Source organism: Ranitomeya variabilis, chromosome 2 (genome assembly GCF_051348905.1).
Source record: "Ranitomeya variabilis isolate aRanVar5 chromosome 2, aRanVar5.hap1, whole genome shotgun sequence".
Taxonomy (NCBI): domain Eukaryota; kingdom Metazoa; phylum Chordata; class Amphibia; order Anura; family Dendrobatidae; genus Ranitomeya; species Ranitomeya variabilis.
In genome coordinates this window covers 369,695,356-369,716,780 of record NC_135233.1, presented here as the reverse complement: position 1 = coordinate 369,716,780, position 21,425 = coordinate 369,695,356, and the positions used below count along the sequence as shown (strand labels likewise).

Genomic DNA, 21,425 nt, shown 5'->3' with positions numbered 1-21,425 from the left:
CAGCGAATCAGGAGGAGATTGAGCACTAGACGTATACTGTTCAAACCCCGCCTAATGCACGCCTTCCCCTAACACTCAATATAGTATTGTGTATTTTAGAATAAAGCCAGTTGCTGTGACCGTTACACACATGTGTGTGGATCCACGAGCATGCACTGAGATTGAACCAGCTACCTGACTGACTCATTCTTACCCGGTACCACATGCTTATAGTTTAATTTGGAATGACTGGTGAATGAGGGTATATTGTCGTTACGGCCCCGACACATGTATGCAGTATACTGTATATATATTCCATATGTTCAACAAATGTATATTATATATATGTCTGGCATTAAGCATATGGGTTAAGTAAATATATAAGTGCACAGATTGGACTTCTACAGATGTAACAATCCCCAAAATATATATTTTTTAACTTTATTCTTGTAATAGTCAAAGTTTTTAGAATCATGGGCAACCCCTTTTATTTTTACGTAGATTCATTTTTTGTGAAAATTATATGATGTTCTTCAGAGATGAATTGTAGCCTTTGGTCAGTTTTCACGGTACTTGACTTTTACACAATATATAGAATGGCCTCAATGACCCACTAACCTAATTTTCCACGTAAGGGCAGTGAGATGTGTAAGTGATATAAAGCAGAAGAGAAGAACCGCTTCATATTATATCTTTTTTCTCAACACTCTGGTTGCAAAATGGAGCTTTCTGCGATTCTCTCCATATTTTCTCTTCTGGGTATTTTTCTACAGATCGGTAAGAAAACGCATATATCATGGCATCCACCAATTTTTTCCTATGTATATTGTTCTGATTAATTTTTTTACAACAGAGATTAAAAGATAAATAGGACTAAACTGTGCTTTGTTTGTCGAACCTTAAAAAAACAGCTCGAAAAAAAGAAAAAATAAACTTTAGAAATTTCTATTTAATATTAGCTGCTATAGACATAAAATCAATAAAATAGATCAATATCTACTTTAAATTTATTGCAATGTCTACTTTTACCTAAAGACATAAAAAAATCAAACAAGAAAATACAGATACATATATACTGTATGTTTTCCTCCAGAGTGACTATGGGCCTCTTGGCTGCTTCTCTAATTACTGTTCTCCTTGCTTGGGATGTCACGTTAGATTGACTGCCATGTCTCGGTAGATTTGCAGTTGTGCCATATTCTTTCCATTTTTAGAAGATGGATGGAACAGTGCTTCATGAGAAGTTCAGAGTTCGGGCTAATTTTTATAACCTAACCTTGATTTACTCTTCTCCATAACTTTATCCCTTACCTGTCTGGTGGGGTCCTTGGTTTTCATTATGCTGTTTTATCGCTAATGTTTTCAAGCAAATGTCCGAGGCCTTCTCAGAACAACCCCTTTTTCTTTTTTATGTATTTTCCTTTTATTTTTATGCTGATTAATTTTTATGAAAATGATATGACTGTCGTAAGAGATGACACTACTGTGGTGTAAAATCCAGTAAACTATATATATATATCAAGCAACAACTCGTAGCCTTTGGTCAGTTTTCATGGTACGTGACATTACATGATATACAGGATGGTCACACATTAACCACATTTTCCATTTAAGGGGTGTGAGATGTGTAAGTGATATAAAGCACAAGAGAAGAATGCTGCACAATCTTACTTTTCTTTTACACTCTGATCGCAAAATGGAGCTTTCTGTCACTCTCTCCATAATTTCTCTTCTGGGTCTTGTTCTACAAATCGGTAAGAAAACATATACCATGGCATCCCCAAGTTTATTATTATTAAAAAAAAGTTCTGACAGATTAATTTGTTTAGAGATAAAAACAAAAATAAAGAGTTAAATGTTATTTATGAAGAGAGAAAATGTATTTGGCATAGAGCGATTTACTGTTCCTACCTTTCTATTTAATATAAGCTGCCATAGACATAAAAATAAATAAAATAATTTAATGTCTAATGTCTAATTTACTTTTACCTAAAGACATAAAAAACAAACTAACAAGAAAATACAAATTGATATATACTGTATGTTTCATGATTTCATATTGACAAAGTTAATTGTCAAGTAAGAATAAGAACTTTATAAAAAAAAGACAAGAAAACTTTACATACTTTCCCACTTTCCCTTCTGTTTTTATGCCTAAATGTATTGTATTTTCTAAATTATATAATGTCTGATTGTAATGATGTGTATGAAATCAAGGAGAAAAAATATTTTTCTAAAAATATATATTTTTCTACTAAAAAACATCTTAGTCAATTTTATATGTTGTATATTTCATTATATCAAATAAGAAAAAAAGATGAAAAAATCTGTATATTCTATTCTATGAGATTACAGAAAATAACTTTTTTAATATTGTGTTCTGTAGCAATAAAATAATAATAATAAAAATAATAAAAGTAAGAGATACAGAATTAGATCTTTGAACTTCTTAAAGTATCGAGAATGAGCATGTAAAGAAAAATATTTGGTATACCACATATTTGTTTGATGCTTTATTTTATGCATTTAATTTGTATTAATTATTAATATGGGTAAAACATAATAAAACGTTAAATAATAACTTTTTTTCTATCTTTTATCCTGCTTCTCAATCATCTAACAACATGTTTTAACTCACTTTAAGGTTATTACTATTAGATATCAAGTATTACTTGTTCTGTGATGTGTAAAGTTTTACAAAAGAGTTTTTATGTTAAAAACACTTAAAGTTTTTATTATATTTATAAAACGATAATTTTATAAATCTTATTTATATATTTTCTTTCTAATCTCATTATTATTGTTACTTTTAATTAAACTATACTGTCACTATGTGTATATTGAAGCTGAGCGTTGTGGAACGGCACCATTTAATAATTACTCACTCAGTCGTCCAGACAAATGTTCAATTTGTTCCATAATATTGATCATAAAGAAGGTAGCGCTCTAATCAGAACAAAATAAGATTGACCAAATTGGACTTTATTAAGCCCAGATGGCAATGTTTCATTTCATAGAAACAGGTGAGGAAAAATGTGCCAAAGTAAGAATTATCTTCCAAATAGACATGTTAATTTATTTTTATCAATTAAAATGTAAAGTAAAAGAACAAACGAGAAATACAAATCACATCAATATTTGGTGTGACAGTGATGATCAGACTTCTTGAAATTCAAATTCGCCAGGTTTAATTAATTTTAAAAAAATCGATTTGCCCCAAATTGCAATGATGCAAATCCTCCAATTGCCCTGAAAAGAAGTATGTAACACTCTGACATCTTACAGGACTCTATTCTCAACTTCTTTCAAGCTACAAAGACACAGATGGTAACCCAGTAGTAACCAACAGCCTATTTATTAGCAATATACTGACAGACTAAAAGAAGGTCCAAAAATTATCCCTCTTAGTCATTTGTGATCAGACATAACGCCCTCCACTTCCTCTCCACTAATATGCAAATTGCCTCTTCAGAGAAAAAGAGGACTTGAACTCTATAGTGCCACCTATTGGAAGTAGCAATCCTACAAATCACAATCAACCCTTTAACGAGTTGTGCAATATGACTTTGGATAAAAGCCAAATCAGTATTTCAATTCACAGACACGGTGTTTCGGGCTGTTGGTCCTTGTCAGTGCGAAGCATGAGAACTGATTAGGCTAGATGGTTGATTGTGACTTGAAGGATCGCTACTTCCAACAGGTGGCGCTATAGAGTTCAAGTCCTCTTTTTCTCTGAAGAGGCAATTTGCATATTAAATTTCCCAGAGGAGCATTGCACGGCGAATAAGCCTTCTTACTTTGACAAGCCAGAGCTGGTGTGTCACTCTCCACAAGGAGAAACATTCTCCACTAATAGTGATGTTTGTTAGTATTACTTCCCGGAATGACTGGTGCCCTTGATGTTGGTGCTTTTGCTTCTGGTGCTCCCACATTGTTAGATGTGGTATGTCTTTTTTACACTACCTTGTCCATTGACACTTTTTATTTTACCATTCATTTTATACAAAATGTGGCTGCAGGATTGGTGTGGCGTGTATAATTATAAAAAATGACTAGTAAGACAGATTTTTTTCTTAGCAATATTCAACTCCCCTTCCAAAAGAGAACATAACAAAAAAATAATAAAAAGATACAGTTAAAAAAGCCATTTAATAAGCTAACCACTTACAGTGGGGCAAAAAAGTATTTAGTCAGTCAGCAATAGTGCAAGTTCCACCACTTAAAAAGATGAGAGGCGTCTGTAATTTACATCATAGGTAGACCTCAACTATGGGAGACAAACTGAGAAAAAAAAATCCAGAAAATCACATTGTCTGTTTTTTTATCATTTTATTTGCATATTATGGTGGAAAATAAGTATTTGGTCAGAAACAAACAATCAAGATTTCTGGCTCTCACAGACCTGTAACTTCTTCTTTAAGAGTCTCGTCTTTCCTCCACTCATTACCTGTAGTAATGGCACCTGTTTAAACTTGTTATCAGTATAAAAAGACACCTGTGCACACCCTCAAACAGTCTGACTTCAAACTCCACTATGGTGAAGACCAAAGAGCTGTCAAAGGACACCAGAAACAAAATTGTAGCCCTGCACCAGGCTGGGAAGACTGAATCTGCAATAGCCAACCAGCTTGGAGTGAATCAACAGTGGGAGCAATAATTAGAAAATGGAAGACATTCAAGACCACTGATAATCTCCCTCGATCTGGGGCTCCACGCAAAATCCCACCCCGTGGGGTCAGAATGATCACAAGAACGGTGAGCAAAAATCCCAGAACCACGCGGGGGGACCTAGTGAATGAACTGCAGAGAGCTGGGACCAATGTAACAAGGCCTACCATAAGTAACACACTACGCCACCATGGACTCAGATCCTGCAGTGCCAGACGTGTCCCACTGCTTAAGCCAGTACATGTCCGGGCCCGTCTGAAGTTTGCTAGAGAGCATTTGGATGATCCAGAGGAGTTTTGGGAGAATGTCCTATGGTCTGATGAAACCAAACTGGAACTGTTTGGTAGAAACACAACTTGTCGTGTTTGGAGGAAAAAGAATACTGAGTTGCATCCATCAAACACCATACCTACTGTAAAGCATGGTGGTGGAAACATCATGCTTTGGGGCTGTTTCTCTGCAAAGGGGCCAGGACGACTGATCCGGGTACATGAAAGAATGAATGGGGCCATGTATCGTGAGATTTTGCGTGCAAACCTTCTTCCATCAGCAAGGGCATTGAAGATGAAACGTGGCTGGGTCTTTCAACATGACAATGATCCAAAGCACACCGCCAGGGCAACGAAGGAGTGGCTTCGTAAGAAGCATTTCAAGGTCCTGGAGTGGCCTAGCCAGTCTGCAGATCTCAACCCTATAGAAAACTTTTGGAGGGAGTTGAAAGTCCGTGTTGCCAAGCGAAAAGCCAAAAACATCACTGCTCTAGAGGAGATCTGCATGGAGGAATGGGCCAACATACCAACAACAGTTTGTGGCAACCTTGTGAAGACTTACAGAAAACGTTTGACCTCTGTCATTGCCAACAAAGGATGTATTACAAAGTATTGAGATGAAATTTTGTTTCTGACCAAATACTTATTTTCCACCATAATATGCAAATAAAATGATAAAAAAACAGACAAAGTGATTTTGTGGATTTTTTTTTCTCAGTTTGTCTACCATAGTTGAGGTCTTCCTATGATGTAAATTACAGACGCCTCTCATCTTTTTAAGTGGTGGAACTTGCACTATTGCTGACTGACTAAATACTTTTTTGCCCCACTGTATCTAATGTACTTCACTTAAAATTTCCCTATCTTTCCCTTTCCACTCTTTCTTTTTTTTCTCTTTTTCCGCTGATGATTCGTTTGAGTCTCCCAGCATTTGCTGGATATTCTCAAACGGATAGTCATCAGGAGTCTTTATCTGCTCTCACTCCCACTGCTTCCTTTTCCACCCTGAAACAAAACCTCATCAAGGGGCAATGCTGCAATAAGTTACCACAGCTTCTTTCACCACCATTCATTGATGATGTTCTGTTTCATTAGTAGTGAAGGAAAAATAACTGCAGCTTCTATCACACTTCTTCGTTCTTTGCCACCCCACTTCTTTAGTCCACACTGCTTCTGTCCCCGCTGCCTCGCGTACTGAAATAAGATATCAATCATCCAATAATAATTCACTTCAGGGCAGTGACAGAAGCTGTTACTGTCACTTACCCTGCTTCTATCACCACCCCCTGAAAACATCTCAATACAGTGAACCAAGCAGCAGGGACAGAAAACTCAAATTAATTGTAATTTTAGGTTAAAAAAGTATACAGAAAGTTAGAGTAGAGAGGAAACGGTAAGGAATTTTTAATTGAAGTACATTAGAAAAGTGGTTAGATTGTTAATGGGTATATCTGGGAATTTACAAAAACAAAAATGTATCTAAGCACTAACAGACAGGTAATTGCAACATACCTGCCTGTTGTGCCTGGCGCTGTTCTTTCCTTGCACAGAGCAGTCACAGACCACTCCTGCTGGAGATTCAGAGGCCTCTGCTGATGTCATGTCTATGGAGCGTAGGCTTCTTTTCCAGTCCCCTAAGTCAAAGGGGCAGGACTTCCGAGGTCATTCTGATTGACAGCCGAATCTGTGCTGCCTAACTGGGCGAGCTGGCTGTCGATTAAAATGACCTGGGAAGTCCCACCGCATCGCATCAGCAGAGGCTGTTGAATCCCTGACAGGAGCAATTTGTGACCGCTCTGTCAGGGAAGAGCGGCGCAAGGCACAACATTCAGGTAAGTTGCAATTTCCTGTCTGTTAGTGTTTAGATACATTTTTTCGTTTTTTGTAAAGTCCCCTTTAAGTTAAAGAAGCACTCCCACTAACTTTTTTATACATTAAATGTATATGTATATGCATGTAAAATAGAGTATTAATATACTGACCTATTGCTACTTTCTCCGGTGTCCAGCTCCGTTCTTTTCTACTTCTCAGTGACGTCACCGTTCTGCAGAATTGCCAGGTCATACTGCACTCTGCGTGACTTGGAGGTCTGTTTTGCAATGAAAGCCTATGTAGAGTCAGAATGAAGCTCCATATGCTATAATTGTAAATGCAACTTCTGGCTCTTGCATAGCCCATACAATGAGACAGACGTTGTCATTTAAAGGTTTGAACAAAAAAAAGCAAAAACTCACTACAGTCACTTGTGACAAGCAGGCTGACTGTCTGTGATATGCAAGATACTGTTGAGAAGCCTGCAAGGCCCCGCCTGAGGTCATGTGACTGGTGTAATGAACATTCAAGACACAGTGCATTTAATGACAGTTTTACTGAACTTTGCAGTAAATGGTTTGAACAATTAATTTGTGGTAAGTGAATACAGTCGATCAATATCGGCAACTGATGATTGAACAGAAGTATACAGATTCTGAATATGATGTAGGGACATATACAGCAGTCTCGGAAAATGATGCAGTCTCTGCACAATGATGCCAAACTATACAACAATTTTAGGCTCTAAAAAATTGAATGGATGAAAAGGGTGATAGAAAAAAGTGTGTTCTCCCTTATTTTGCTGTTAAAGGGAATCTGTCACCTCATTTTTCAGATATAACCTGCTGCCACCACCATTAGGGGCTTATCTACAGCATTCTGTAATGCTGTAGATAAGCCCCCGATGTAACCTGAAAGATAAGAAAAACAAGTTAGATTATGCTCACCCAGGGGCGGTCCCGGTTCGGTTCGCGTCTGATGGGTGTCGCAGGTCCGGGTCCGGCGCCTCCCATCTTCATACGATGATGTCCCCTTTCTTGCTTCTGTCGCGGCTCCTGCGCAGACCCATAGTCTTTATAAAGACAACAAGTTCCCTTCCATCTACTTTTTATTAAGAGATCATAATCATTTTTTACAGCTATACTTCTGCCTTCCACACTAAATAATTAGCTTTAAAGAACTCGACTACAAACTCCTTTTATTTTTCTATAGGAACTAATACTGTAGTTAAGCTTAGCCATGTCAAACATGTATTTTGATTTTTGAACATCCTGGGTGTTCATTGCAGTTATAACTTCTGTCCTCTAATGTTTGTAGCCAGTCTGAAACTATAAATTAGTAATTACACCTATACACAAAAAGGCCTAAAATGTGGCACTTGCCACACCAATACACAATACAAGCAGAAAAAATGGGGAGCATATGCCAATAATAAAATTTCAATGACTTTGAAATGACATGGTTTTCATGGAAACCCCCCCAGCAAGAAGCTAAATGCGAAACGCGCGTCGGGGACCCACGCTGCCTAACCAGGTCGTACACCCCTTTCACTTATGCAAACTTAAACTAATCTCTTGCCTTTTAGGTGTGACCATTGCTGTGACTGCTATATTTGAGAATTTCACCTTACTTATTTGAGCACATGTGTAATATATGGCCTATGTGTAACTTTGATTAAGCACTAAGCACTTTACTTGAGAGACTATATTTATGGTATGTACTCTGAATATTTTATATAATAACAGTTAGCAATATAGTGGAACCTTTTTTATTGAGGAGAAATGTATACATATGCAGTCTTTCTGTTGGACATTTTTTGAATGTTTGCATCAAGCTTAAGTCTCTCATTTAGTTAAAAAATTAGGGTAATATATTAAATAACATTTTGGGAACACCTAAAAAGTAAGGATGTAGGCTGGGATTGGCCACCTTAAGGTATAGAATATATGTGTTCCTGAGTAATATGGTCACAATAGACTGTATAACAATATAAATTACAACCCTATCTGTGATACCTTAGCCATATGACGGGCAAATTGTTGAGATATTTAACTTATATATAGGGATTTACTACCCGGCTGGGCAGTTGTATTGTGCATTTGTATCTTCATTTTTAAATCTTATTATTTTCTTTCTTTTTTTGTATATCATCATTAATAAAGTCATTGAAATTTTGTTATTGGCATATGCTCCCTGTTTTTTCTGCTTGGATTGTATAAATTAGTAATGTAGAAGATATCCAAGAAGAATCGTTCCTCCTTGCGGAGATTGACATGCTAAGCATGCCGAGATGAGGAGACTTAAAGCCGCAATGCTCCTCTGGGAAATATGCAAATTGTCTCTTCAGAGAGGAAGAGAACTAGAACTCTAGTGCCACCTATTGGAAGTAGCAATCCTACAAGTCAATATCGACCCTTTAAAGAGCCTTGTCACATAACTTAGGATAATAGCCAAACCAGAATCTCAATTTGCAGACACTGTGTTTTGGGGTACTGCCCCTCGTCAGTGCAAAGTGGAGATCTGGTTTGGCTGTGTGAGAGGCGTCCGATAATGTAGAAGATAAAATATTTTACTTTTTCCATTATGACTTTCAGTGTCGGAATTAGGTGGGAGTGGTAGGCAAACTAGGCAATTTGCCAGGGTTCCCATCCTCGTGTGGGCCCCTAGTAGTAGCAGGCAAAGGGGGTGTTTGCTCCAGGCCAATACACACAGAGGGGCCTGAAAGCAGGTTGCGTGATGCAGTGATGGACAGGAGGCAGAGCAAGGCATGACGCCAGTACATGTCCAGGCCCGGGTCTTCCACCATGACAATAACCCAGTACACACAGCCAGAAGAACTAAGGAGTAGCTCCGTAAGAAGCATTTTAAGGTCCTGGAGTGGCCTAGCCAGTCTCCAGACCTGAACCCAATAGAAAATATTTGGAGGGAGCTGAAACTCAATGTTGCCCAGCGACATCCCCGAAACCTGAAGGATCTGGAGAAGATCTGTATGGAGGGGGGGGCTAAAATCCCTGCTGCAGTGTGTGCAAACTTGATCAAGAACTACAGGAAACGTCTGACCTCTGTAATTGCGAACAAAGGTTTCTCTACCAAATATTACGTTTTTCTTTTCTATTATATTAAATACTTTTTTTTCATGCAATAAACTGCAAATAATAATCATGCATTACAAATTACAGACCTTTCCATTCTGTCTGGGAGTTAACAGTGTGAGACATGTAATGACTGTCAGCCTGATCTACATGTTTTACACTGGTACCTCCTACTTTCATTTAATATAAGCTCTGGAGTCAGAATCTCAGGGAGATGTATTTCTGGCCCATAGATCTGAACAGCTGATTTATATATTAAGAAGAGATGTGGTTTTCTCCGGAACAAAACATTGGATCACAAATATCAAGGTATCATTTTATTCCCCTTTCTATGTCCTGCACTCCCATATAGCCGGCTTAGGAGTGTTGATCCTACTGACAGATTCCTTTTGACTCAATTTTGGTCCTTTAAGTTATGTAACCTGAATAAATATCCTCAGCCTTTAGTGTTGTGCTCATATATGCCAGATAGTATTACAGCCCAACGATCTTACATACTATATATGGAGGCTTCTTGGCTGTCCCGACAGTTGATGAGGGAGAAAAGGATCAGGACATTAGAATTTCAACACCAATGAACCTGACATTGCCCTTTTCTTCTCAGTCCAATAAAATCGCATGAGCGGTTAGCCGAGTTGAGCATTGTGTGTATGGGATAGTCAGGAGAAATTATTTTCTGCTGAACAAATGTTAGTCCAAAAACCATTGGCAAGCTTAACGTTGAAGGAAAGAGGTGATTTTAACTAAAGCATCAATTGGCACAATTTAACAATGAGATTTTAGCAGAAAAATATTGCATAAATTGTCATTTGGAAAGAAGTTGGATATGTGTGAAATCAGACTGAAACGGTAATTGTCAGAATGGTCTAAAATTTGTTCAGCTGTGTAAAGATATGATTATTCTCCAATCAATCATTCAAAGGTTGTTCAACAATCGACCTACTTCAACTTAATGTATATGGCCATCTTTACTTGTTTATAGGAGCCGTCCATGAAAGATTGGTGGTGACACAACCAGAGAACGTGACAGCAGAAGCTGGAAAGTCGGTGACCATCAATTGCTCATTTACATCTAAGTTTACGGCCTACTCTGTGACATGGTCCATAGGGTGCAATAGCACTGAGAACCTTCAAAATAGCCCATGTTACCAGCACAGGGTAAACATCTCCTTCCCAGATGCTGTCCAGATTCCACAAAGCTCACAAGTATCCACCTATGAGGGGAAGACTACAATCACTATCCACAACCTGATGGAAAACGACTCGGGATGGTTCTGCTGTCATATAAGGTCTGGACCAGATACTGGTACTGGAGCTGGAACCAGACTGAAGGTCACTCCGAGATCATCTTCTTCAGGTATTTTATGACTAGTAGTTTATAAACAACAAATAGTAATTAATCATAGCCTTTTGGACTTGTGCACTCCCATTAGCCACAGGTGATTTTAAGCAGATTAGCTGGTCCGTTCCTGCTCCATAAATTTTAGGCTTTTTTGCCCAGGAGAGGTGACATATCAGGACAGGGACTCAATTTACGAAGGACGCCTTGATGTGGCAATTGGGCTCACATATATTGGCCAATTGCAATTTTTGCAGATAAATATTTAATGTGTACATTATATAGTGCTTTTCCATTTTTTCCTATGGCAGCAATGCTGTTTCAATGTTCTAGAGTAATCCTTCTTTTAAAAAAAACAAGAAAGAAAACCCACTAAAAGTCCAAAGTATAAAAATGTGAATAATTTTATTAGTTTGCCAGGTTAAAAATGATCAAAAAGATCAAAAATACATAGGGTAATAATTGAATAAATTAGCATAATATATTTGCATGCTACAAAAAGGGTTGCATTTAACCAGGATATGTAAAATAGATGTGGGAATGTCACAATGTGCAATAATACCAAAATACATAGAAATACAAAAGTATATAAAAATATCAACAAGTGTAAAAAATTATATAATATATAGTACACAAAAATTATATATAGTGCGTATAATAAACATCCATTAAAAAGTAAAGTGCAAAAACCGCAAAAATACACAACTGTGTAACAGTGTCCACAACAGCCAAAATGCACTGAATATAAAAGTAATTAAGTGCCAAAGCTAGGATTACACCACCAGGTGTCAGTGTATCCACATCTTGTGCTGAATGACCAGGAATCAACATCCAAAACCAAATGGTATAATATAGATAAATAAAAAAAAGTGTTCTTAAGTGACTTACACAATATTGTGATGTATTCCTGGTCTCCTGGATAGGCGCCCCCCCCCCAACGCGCGTTTCGGCACGCTGTCTTCGTCAGGCTGTGGCGCCCATAGGAGAGAGGTGAGTTTATATATCATACACATATATATCATACACAGCCAATCACGATCATAGGGGTGTGTAACATGTATCCAATCAGAGCACAAAATCATGCCCGGAAGAAATCTGTGCTCATAACCTAATTAACATACTCACAGGTAGATAATTTGCGCATGGGCACAAGCATCATTACCTATTCAAGTCATGTGATATAAAAGCGAACGTCCTTAACAAGAGTAGCGGAGATTGCAGAGCGGGAAGCGTGGAGTGACGCACATGGAACAGGAAGTGATTGAGAGACCGGGCCAGACGCGTCACACAGCCTTTTAGGGGACTTGAACCTGGAATTATCTAATCACTTTTGCTACAGTATATACTGCAATACTACGGTATTGCAGTATATAGTGAAAATCTGTCCCCTAAGGCTTCTTTCACACTTGCTTCGGTACGGGTCCGTCGCTATGCGTCGGGCCGACGTACCGACACACGTTGTGAAATTTGTGCACGACGTGAGCAGCGGATGCAGTTTTTCAACGCATCCACTACCCATTCTGAAGCCCAGGGAGGAGGGGGCAGAGTTTCGGCAGTGCATGCGTGGTAGAAAATGGCGGACACGACGGACAAAAAAAGTTCACTTGAACGTTTTTTCGTGCCGATGGTCCGCCAAAACACGACGGATCCATTGCACGACGAACGTGACGTGTGGCCATCTGTCGCGATCCGTCGCTAATACAAGTCTATGGGCAAAAAACAAAAAACGGATCCTGCGAGCACATTTGCAGGATCAGTTTTTTAACTTGTTAAATGAAGATGAAGTGGAGAAGAAGATAGCAATTCCTGAGCTATCCCAGAAGTATCAGCTCCCAATCGGCTCCTGGGAGCTAACAGTCTCTTGGAGGGCACCTTCTTAATCCTAGCGCCTGTTCTTATAGCCCGACAGTCCTGTGGCAATCCTTTCCCCAGCCGGGGGTCCTTTCTGTCCTAGACGGGGACACACATCTTGCCATGGGCAGACCTGCCCGAGCTCTGGCCAGAAGCAGGAAATTGCTTCCTTGTAAGCCGGCTAGTCTGGCCCCTTTATTAACTCATCTCTCTCTGTCCCTAAGCTTGTGCATGACAAACACAGCACATCACAACATGCATAGCATAAGAACAGGCATAACAAACACAGCACATTACATATTAATACATGACATTACAGTTTAAGCATAAATGAACCATCCGGGTGCCCCATGAGACACAAGTGTCTGACACATAAAGGAGGAAGAAGGCAGTTGAAACTCATATATTTTATAGAGTCATTATAAACAGAGTGATCTATTTCAAGTGTTTATTTTTGTTAATGTTGATGATCATAGCTTACAAGCAATAAAAGTCCAAAAATCATTATCTCAGTAAATTAGAATAATTAACAAAAAACAATTGCAAAGGCTTCCTAAGTGTTTATAAAGGTGCTTTAGTCTGTTTCAGTAGCTCCATGGGGAAGACTGCTGACTTGACAGATGTCCAGAAGGCAGTCATTGACACACTCCACAAGGAAAGTAAATTTTGCATTTCATTTGTAAATCATGTTCCCAGAGTCTGGAGGTAGAGTGGAGAGGCCACAATACAAGCTGCTTGAGGTCTAGTGTGAAGTTTCCACAGTCAGCGATGGTTTGGGGAGCCATGTCATCTGCTGGTGTAGATCCATTGTGTTTTATCAAGACCGTCTACCAGGAAATTTTAGAGCTCTTCATTCTTCCATCTGCCGACAAGCTTTTGGAGATGGAAATGTCATTCTCCAGCAGGACTTGGCATCTGTCCACACTGCCAAAAGTACAATACCGGACTTATATTCCACAGTATCACTGTGCTTGATTGGCCAGCAAACTCACCTGAATCTATGGGGTATTGTCAAGAGGAAGATGAGAGACACCAGACCCAACAATACAGAAGAGCAGAAGGCTGCTATCAAAGCAACCTGGGCTTCCATAACACCTCAGCAGTGCCACAGGCTGATTGCCTCCATGCTGTCATGCCCTCAGCCGCAGCCCGGTCTCCGCTGCGCAGGAAGACCGGCGCCTATCATGCAGCTTCACTGGTACTACTCACCCTGTCCGTGGTTCCACAAGATGAGCGGCTCCTTTCCCTGCTAAGAACCTGCATCCTCTTAGCAGGTCTCCTGGAAATGCTCTTAGGAGGCGCACCCCGCTTCCTGCACATACTTAAAACAGCAGGACACCTGTTCTCTATTAGGGCTATCTGTGATGTGATGCTTTGTGCATAAAAAACATCCTCCCCTTAAGGGAGGTGCCTGGGCAATGTGTTCAATCTCTGGGATTTTTGCCCCAGCTTCAGGCAACGCTCTGCTGCGCTCTGCACTATACTGTCATCTCTATTTTCATAGAATCCTCTTCTGGCGATTTCTATCTTGGATCCCTCTGAACACTCTGGTTGCCACTCCAAGTCGACTTAGCCGGATCAGCCTTTCTGGGATTTCATGGAGCTTCCGGGATTCTCTCCACCAGCAGAGCCAAGTATTCTACAGTGTTTCTAGTCTGTCAATACGGGTCATCCTCTGGTCCTGGATTCGCGGCATTCAGGCCACCTGGTGTTGTGACAGGAGAATCCCTGTATAGGGGTACACCTTGCCCGGTGCTCCACTATGTGGTACAGTGCAATGATCCAGAGGTTTCTTCCCTCTGACACCTTTTCCCTTTTTTTTAACCTTGTTAATAAATATCGTTTGGTTTATGAGATTCACTCTCCTGTCTTTTAAGTATTGCGTATACAGCGGCAACTGCACCATCAGTGGTCTAGTGAGTCCACTATACTTTATCATGCCCTGTGGTCGTAACACATGCCACGCCGCATTGATACTGTCCTTGAAGCAATAGGAGCCCAAACCAAGTATTGAGTGCATTTACTGAACACACATTTCAGATTTTAAAATCATTTATTTTTCAAGCTGGTGTCATAAAGTATTCTAATTTACTGAGATAATGACTTTTGAGTTTTCATTGGCTGTAAGCCATAATCATCAACATTAACAGAAATAAACACGTGAAATAGATCACTCTGTAATGACTCTATATAATATATGAGTTTCACTTTTTGTATTGAAGAACTTAAATAAATTAACTTTATGATGATATTCTATTTTTGTGAGACGCACCTGTATGTTATATAGCCAGTCTTTGTTTATGCACAGTAAGTTGAGACTCATCATTGTCTTTGACCATGAAATGGAGGCACATCATGGTCTCTGTACAGGAATTAGATCCTTGTCTTTCTGCTCCTGCTCTCCTGTTTCTATATCTGCATTGAGGCAGGTCAGACAGGCAGGATTTCAGGTCAGGGCAGGTACAGTGCAAGCTGGGAGGTGATGAAAATAATGTAGTACCTGTAGTGTAACATGGCTCGAGAGGTTGCTGTTGGTGAGGTACTTGTGTTTTGCGCTCTATGAAAATGGCGGTCCTAGCAGGGTGAGTGGACTTTAGCTGAGATGACGAGACACCCTTGCAGACCGTATGGGGTCATTGTTTTCAGCCGGACAGGACCAGGTGTTGCAGAGTCCAATGAGGCCATAGTTAATAAATAAACATATTTTTACTGAAAAATAACTTCTGAGAAACTATATACAGTAGGCATTCATATTTGTGTGCATCAGTTATGACATGGTACATTATCACACACTTTTTTCTCTCTTTTTCCAGAGTCACTCTAGCTTTCCACTTCTCATAACTCTTCTGTCTCAATACTGCTCAGCACACTGCCCCGGGAGTCTCCTCGTTCCCCAATAATGGCACTACAGTCCAGCAAGCAAGAGTCCAATACTTCCACCCACAATTCCGCGTCTTACTCCCCTTAGGAGAGTTTTCTTATGCCAATATGGCTGCTACTTAGCTTGTTGCTTTAGTGATATATCTGGACCACAACACAGGGCTTTTCCACTTCACATCCTTCTTTCTCTGTCCCATTATCCAACAGACAACTCTGTACCATCCCGCTAAACTTCCTGCCAAAGAGCCATATACTTCTTACTTTTCTTTTACTCTGAACCGACTCCGGACTGCGACTCCCTATGTTACTATCCTCTTGGTCATCTCTCTTTTCCACAGGATACCCACTGCACTTGGTTCTGCTCCTCAATCAGACTTGAGATCTGCTACTGCTGAAGGCTCATCCCTAACTGAGGAAACCCTCCGCTGTCTGCTTATCTATCCCCTCCCGTTCTGGGCTAGTCCCAACTCTTAACCCTATCTCTCCCTATTAACTCCCTGCTGCTGGGCAGAACACAATCTGATTACATAGCAATGCTAATCGTTAAACACCCAAACGCATTACAGCAATACATACTGTATGTCTTTGAGGGGGAATGTGGGCAACACCTCCACCTCCTCACAGTAGTACAGGCAAGAATGCTGATGATGGCAAGTTACAGAACATTGGAATCCAGACCGTCCTTGGACATATTGAGCTGGAATGTACTGCTTCATACAAGTTTTTTTGTGAATGAAGAGTTACTCTTCATATAATGTTAAGGAGGGAAGTGTTTTTAATAAGAAGCTAAGAGGGATTCAAACCAATTCTGTAATGCTTTCTTATTTTCTTTATAGGAGAACCCAATCAAGAAATATGGAAAATGTATATTCTCTACGCTGTCATTGGAGCTGAAGCATGTGTTATAGTAATCCTGATTGCTGGGGTTATTAGGAATCATTCCCGAGGTTTGTATGATTGTATCTATATATCGTTCTATGTGGAAGGATGTTATAATAGTTCTTATGATTTCAGATCAAAAATTGTTAGAGAATAACCAGACCAGTCAAAATCTAACCTGCAGGAACATTGCATTAATCTTTCATCTTCCTGTTACTGTATATGGTCACTTTTAGGCTATGTGCATACGTTGAGTATTTGCTTGCAGACAGTTCTTCAATGTTTCTGCATTTCTTGGCAGGAATAATACGACTCGCATTTTTGGTGCATTTTTGCTGCGTTTTTGTATGTGTTTTTGTATAGCAATGAAGGCTTTTTTGAGCTAAATAAAAATATTTGTTTAAAAAGTTTTGTAATGTAATTTCTTGGTTCAAGACCACCTTTTTCACACTGAGGCAGTAGTAGGGCTTGGTTGTCATTGACACCTAGCTCTAGGCTTAGGGCCCCTTCACACTGGTCGATTCTGCTACGATTACGACGCATTTGCGTCATATTCGACATCGCAGTACGAGCTCGTAGCCAGCGGTCACACTCTACGATGTTAACGCTTTTTCTGACGTAGTTGCGATGTGAACGTCACGCGTCGCAATCGTACGCTACCCTTCACACCGCCATAGTCCTACGACTCCGAGCGTGACGTATTACCAGCATGGGCGTGCTAAAACGTCACGCCCAATCAGGAGACAGGTATGCGGAAGCCCAACCCACGTAGTCGCATTACGAGCTCGTATGACCGCCGTCACATACTACGATTTCGACCGCCACAGCGAGACATTTACGACGAAAGAAAGTTCTGCTCTTTCTTTCACATCGTACGATGCTGGGCTGCGTCGCAAATCGTAACGCCATGTCACACTTTGCAACCTCGGAACGAGGACGGATAAACGTCACAAATCGAACGCTCGTTCAGACTTTGATTGCACAGTGTGAAGGGGCCCTTAGTAATGAAAAAGTGTCAGCCCGACACCCTCATTACTAAGCCGATAAGTAAACACAAAAACACAAACACATCGTCACCAGCCTATGTAGGACCGTTAACAGAACGAACATACAGTACATAGGCTGTAACAAGACAGCAACTGTTAATTTTAAAGAAAAAAAAAAGAAAAACAAATTGCATGGGCTCCCTCATAATTTTAATAACCAAGAGAGGGAAAGCTGAGGGCTGATGATAATATTCTGGGAAGGAGCCAATAGCCATAAAGGTTCCCCGGCTATTAATATCAGCTCACAGCCTGGGTCCCCCTAGAAAATGTAACCAGCAAAGATTAGGCAGGCAGTTGTGGGCTGATATTAATAGCCTAGGAAGGGGCCATGGATATTGGACCCTCCCAGACTAAAAACATCAGCTCTCAGCCACCCAAGAAAAGGCGCATCTATAAGATGCACCAAATCTGACATTTACATATAATAAATACACATAAAAAACGTGTATAGGTTCGCGCTGGAAAAGTAGCCGTAGAAAAGAGGAAAAAAGGTGTGGGGACTGATATTAGTTTAAAATATAGGAGAAAGTGTTAAATTATTCCAGACACAGAATACACTACAGGGGTGATATATACGATCAGATGCCCCTGCGGGAAAAGGTATGTAGGTCGAACAAAACGCTCAATGAAAATTAGGATTAATGAACATATCCGAAATATTAAAAATAAATTCATGGGCCACCCACTTTCGAAACACTTTGTTGACCACCATGGGGGATTAGTTAAAGATATGGAAGTCACAGGTATTGCGGTGGTACAGAAACATTGGAGAGGTGGCAACTTTATTAAAGCGATGTCCAGAGCTGAGACTAAGTGGATATTCCTACTGGATACTATTGCACCGAGAGGTCTTAATGCTGGAGCTGAATTGTTTGGGTTCCAGTAAGGAACCGATTATGGGAGGCGGTATAAATAGACTGTTAGTGGGGTAAAGGACCATCCCTGAAGAAGGAGACAGGCGTCTCCGAAACGCGTAGGATAGTGGTCCTTACCGCACTCTGTACATACGTCACCGGGTAGCAGCGGCGGTCACGTGAGAGCTACGTCACGCAGGTCCTGCAACCTAGCCGTTCGCACCGCTCGACTCACACGTGGCGCCGGCACAGCTGGACCCCGCTTCCTCCTGCCATTAGGTGAACAGTGGCTGCTACCGGCTGGGGTAGCCACTACTTTCTCTGCATCAACGGACTTCGTCCTACCGGATTTACCTCCACTAAAGGATCTTCCGGACGGACATTCATCATCATCTGCTGGGATTACCAGGCGCTCTTTACCATCCATACAAGACGGGTGAGCGTACAGCATTTTTCCTTCACGCTGGAAACAGCTCTGTGTCTGGAATAATTTAACACTTTCTCCTATATTTTAAACTAATATCAGTCCCCACACCTTTTTTCCTCTTTTCTACGGCTACTTTTCCAGCGCGAACCTATACACGTTTTTTATGTGTATTTATTATCTGTAATTTTATTTTTCACAATTCAACTTTGTGGGGAATTGTTGGTTTCGCTGCAGGATACTTCCGTATGATACTTGGCGCCACTTTTTACATAAATTTTATTTCTATTTCCCACATTTAAGTTGGCAGCAGTATCACGCTTTACTATATGGCGGACTTATGGTCAGATAGGAGGGATCGTATTGAAAACATCCAAAGATTTTTTAACTTATCTTACCAACCAACTACCTCGAACTCTAATAAAGAGAATGTCACCCATATTAAAGAGTCATTAAAAGTATTAGAGCAACTACTCCTCAAAGAAATGAGAGACATGTGGGAGGTAGCTACTTTGGAGAGGTATATTGCCTACGACTGTATCCCTAAGGGCCTTACGGTATACAAAGCACTTTCAGGGGACATTGGTGATGTTGATACACTATCACAGTGGAACACCATGTTCAGGTCTTTTTCTATCCAAGCAGTACAATTTATTATTGACAAAAGAAAAAAACAACTGGTAAATAGCAAAAGCACTATCTCCAAACTGTTTGATGAGATCAGACCATACAAAGAAAATCCTGAAATTATCAAAATTTCTAACAGTATTCGTGCCAGAATAAAAAATAAAGAACAGGAAATTATCAACAGGAAAAAGAAAAAATTTGGAAGGGATGCGGTACCAGTATGTACCTTTAGGGAAAATGTGCAGAATGACTCTATTTTCGAAACTATCGACTGTATAGAGGGGAGTGATTCTACTCTAGAAAGTTTTTCTATACATCTGACACCTTCCCCCCCCTCAAATGAAATAGTACCGAACATTATTCCTAACTCTCCAATTGTCAATTCTAATGAACAACAACCTATTCAGGACACTCTTCCCTCAACCTCTACAGCCATCCAGAATCGTTACCAGACTCTTACTAATACATGTCAGTCGCCATTGAGACTAACTAAGAGTCCTAGAGCCACAACATCTAGACCCCCAAAAAAAGGTAAACCTAAGAACTCAATAGGCCAACTTAATCAAAATAAAAATACTAATAAACATACTTTTTTTCAATTGGGTGTAAAAAAACACGTAAACGGGGCTGTAGAGGCGGGAAACTCTCCAAAAAGAAAAGGAAAGTAGAAACTTCTACCACTAACGAACCTGTTATTTTCAATTTGAGCAAACATACTCTGAACACTGAGGAAACTTCTATTCTAAAAAAGGGTTTGAAATATGCTCCAGCCAAGGGCTTCGATAAATTCGGAGCCTATGTGGGCATTAAACTATTCATGAGGAAATTGGCCATTCAGAGACATTTCATAAAGAACCCTCAGATTAATACCTCTCTAGTAACCTCTGATACAGGTTTTGTTCACACTAACCTAAAGAAAAAATCATACTTTCATCCCATTAATGAATATTCGGAACATATGGAAACGTTCCAGGCTAATGTCATAGACGAGATACGTAAAATTAACGACAAAAAATGTAGAAAATATAAATATAATCTAACTAATGGAGAAAGAAAAGCTATTGTGTCCTTACAAGAAAATAGAGAATTGGTCATTCGACCAGCCGATAAAGGAGGGGGGGTCGTGTTACTAGACCAGGATGCCTATCATAAGGAAGCCATGCGCTTACTTAGTGACTCACGTACGTACCTAAGACTTAACGGAGATCCTACTGAAGAATATTTAAAATAAATGAAAAAACTGACTAAACTGGGCCTTGATAGGGGTTTTATTAACAAGCAGGAATTTGAATTCATTAACGATGGACCTCCCAGATTGGCAGTATTTTATTATCTGCCAAAAATACATAAAGATTTGAATAATCCACCAGGGAGGCCGATCGTGTCGGGCATTCAGTGCCTGACAGCTAACATGTCAAAATTCATAGACTCCCACTTACAGAAAATTGTACCCTTATTACCATCCCATCTAAAGGATAGCTCACATGTTTTGCGCCTTTTACAAAATGTTGAATGGCAAGATCATTATTTATTAGGCACCCTCGACATCACCTCTCTCTATACGGTCATTGACCATAAGAAGGGGTGTGACGCGGACAAATATTTTTTGAATAAATTATCTGAGATTCCGCATGAACAGATTGACTTTTTAGGTGATTTTATGCTATTTATTTTAACACATAATTATTTCCAGTATCAGAAGAAC

The 21,425-nt window shown here is 39.8% G+C and overlaps 1 protein-coding gene across 1 annotated transcript in view; it reads left to right on the top strand.

Annotated features, from left to right (window-relative positions):
- Nucleotides 1–1,668: 1,668 nt before the first annotated feature.
- LOC143809447 (uncharacterized) overlaps nt 1,669–21,425 on the top strand; it is a 64,974-nt gene continuing 45,217 nt past the window's right edge. The window contains exons 1-3 of the mRNA XM_077292516.1: nt 1,669–1,733; nt 10,803–11,177; nt 16,727–16,837. Of these exons, the coding sequence (XP_077148631.1) occupies nt 1,676–1,733; nt 10,803–11,177; nt 16,727–16,837 (544 nt within the window). The 5' untranslated portion in view covers nt 1,669–1,675. The remainder of the gene's footprint in view (nt 1,734–10,802; nt 11,178–16,726; nt 16,838–21,425) is intronic.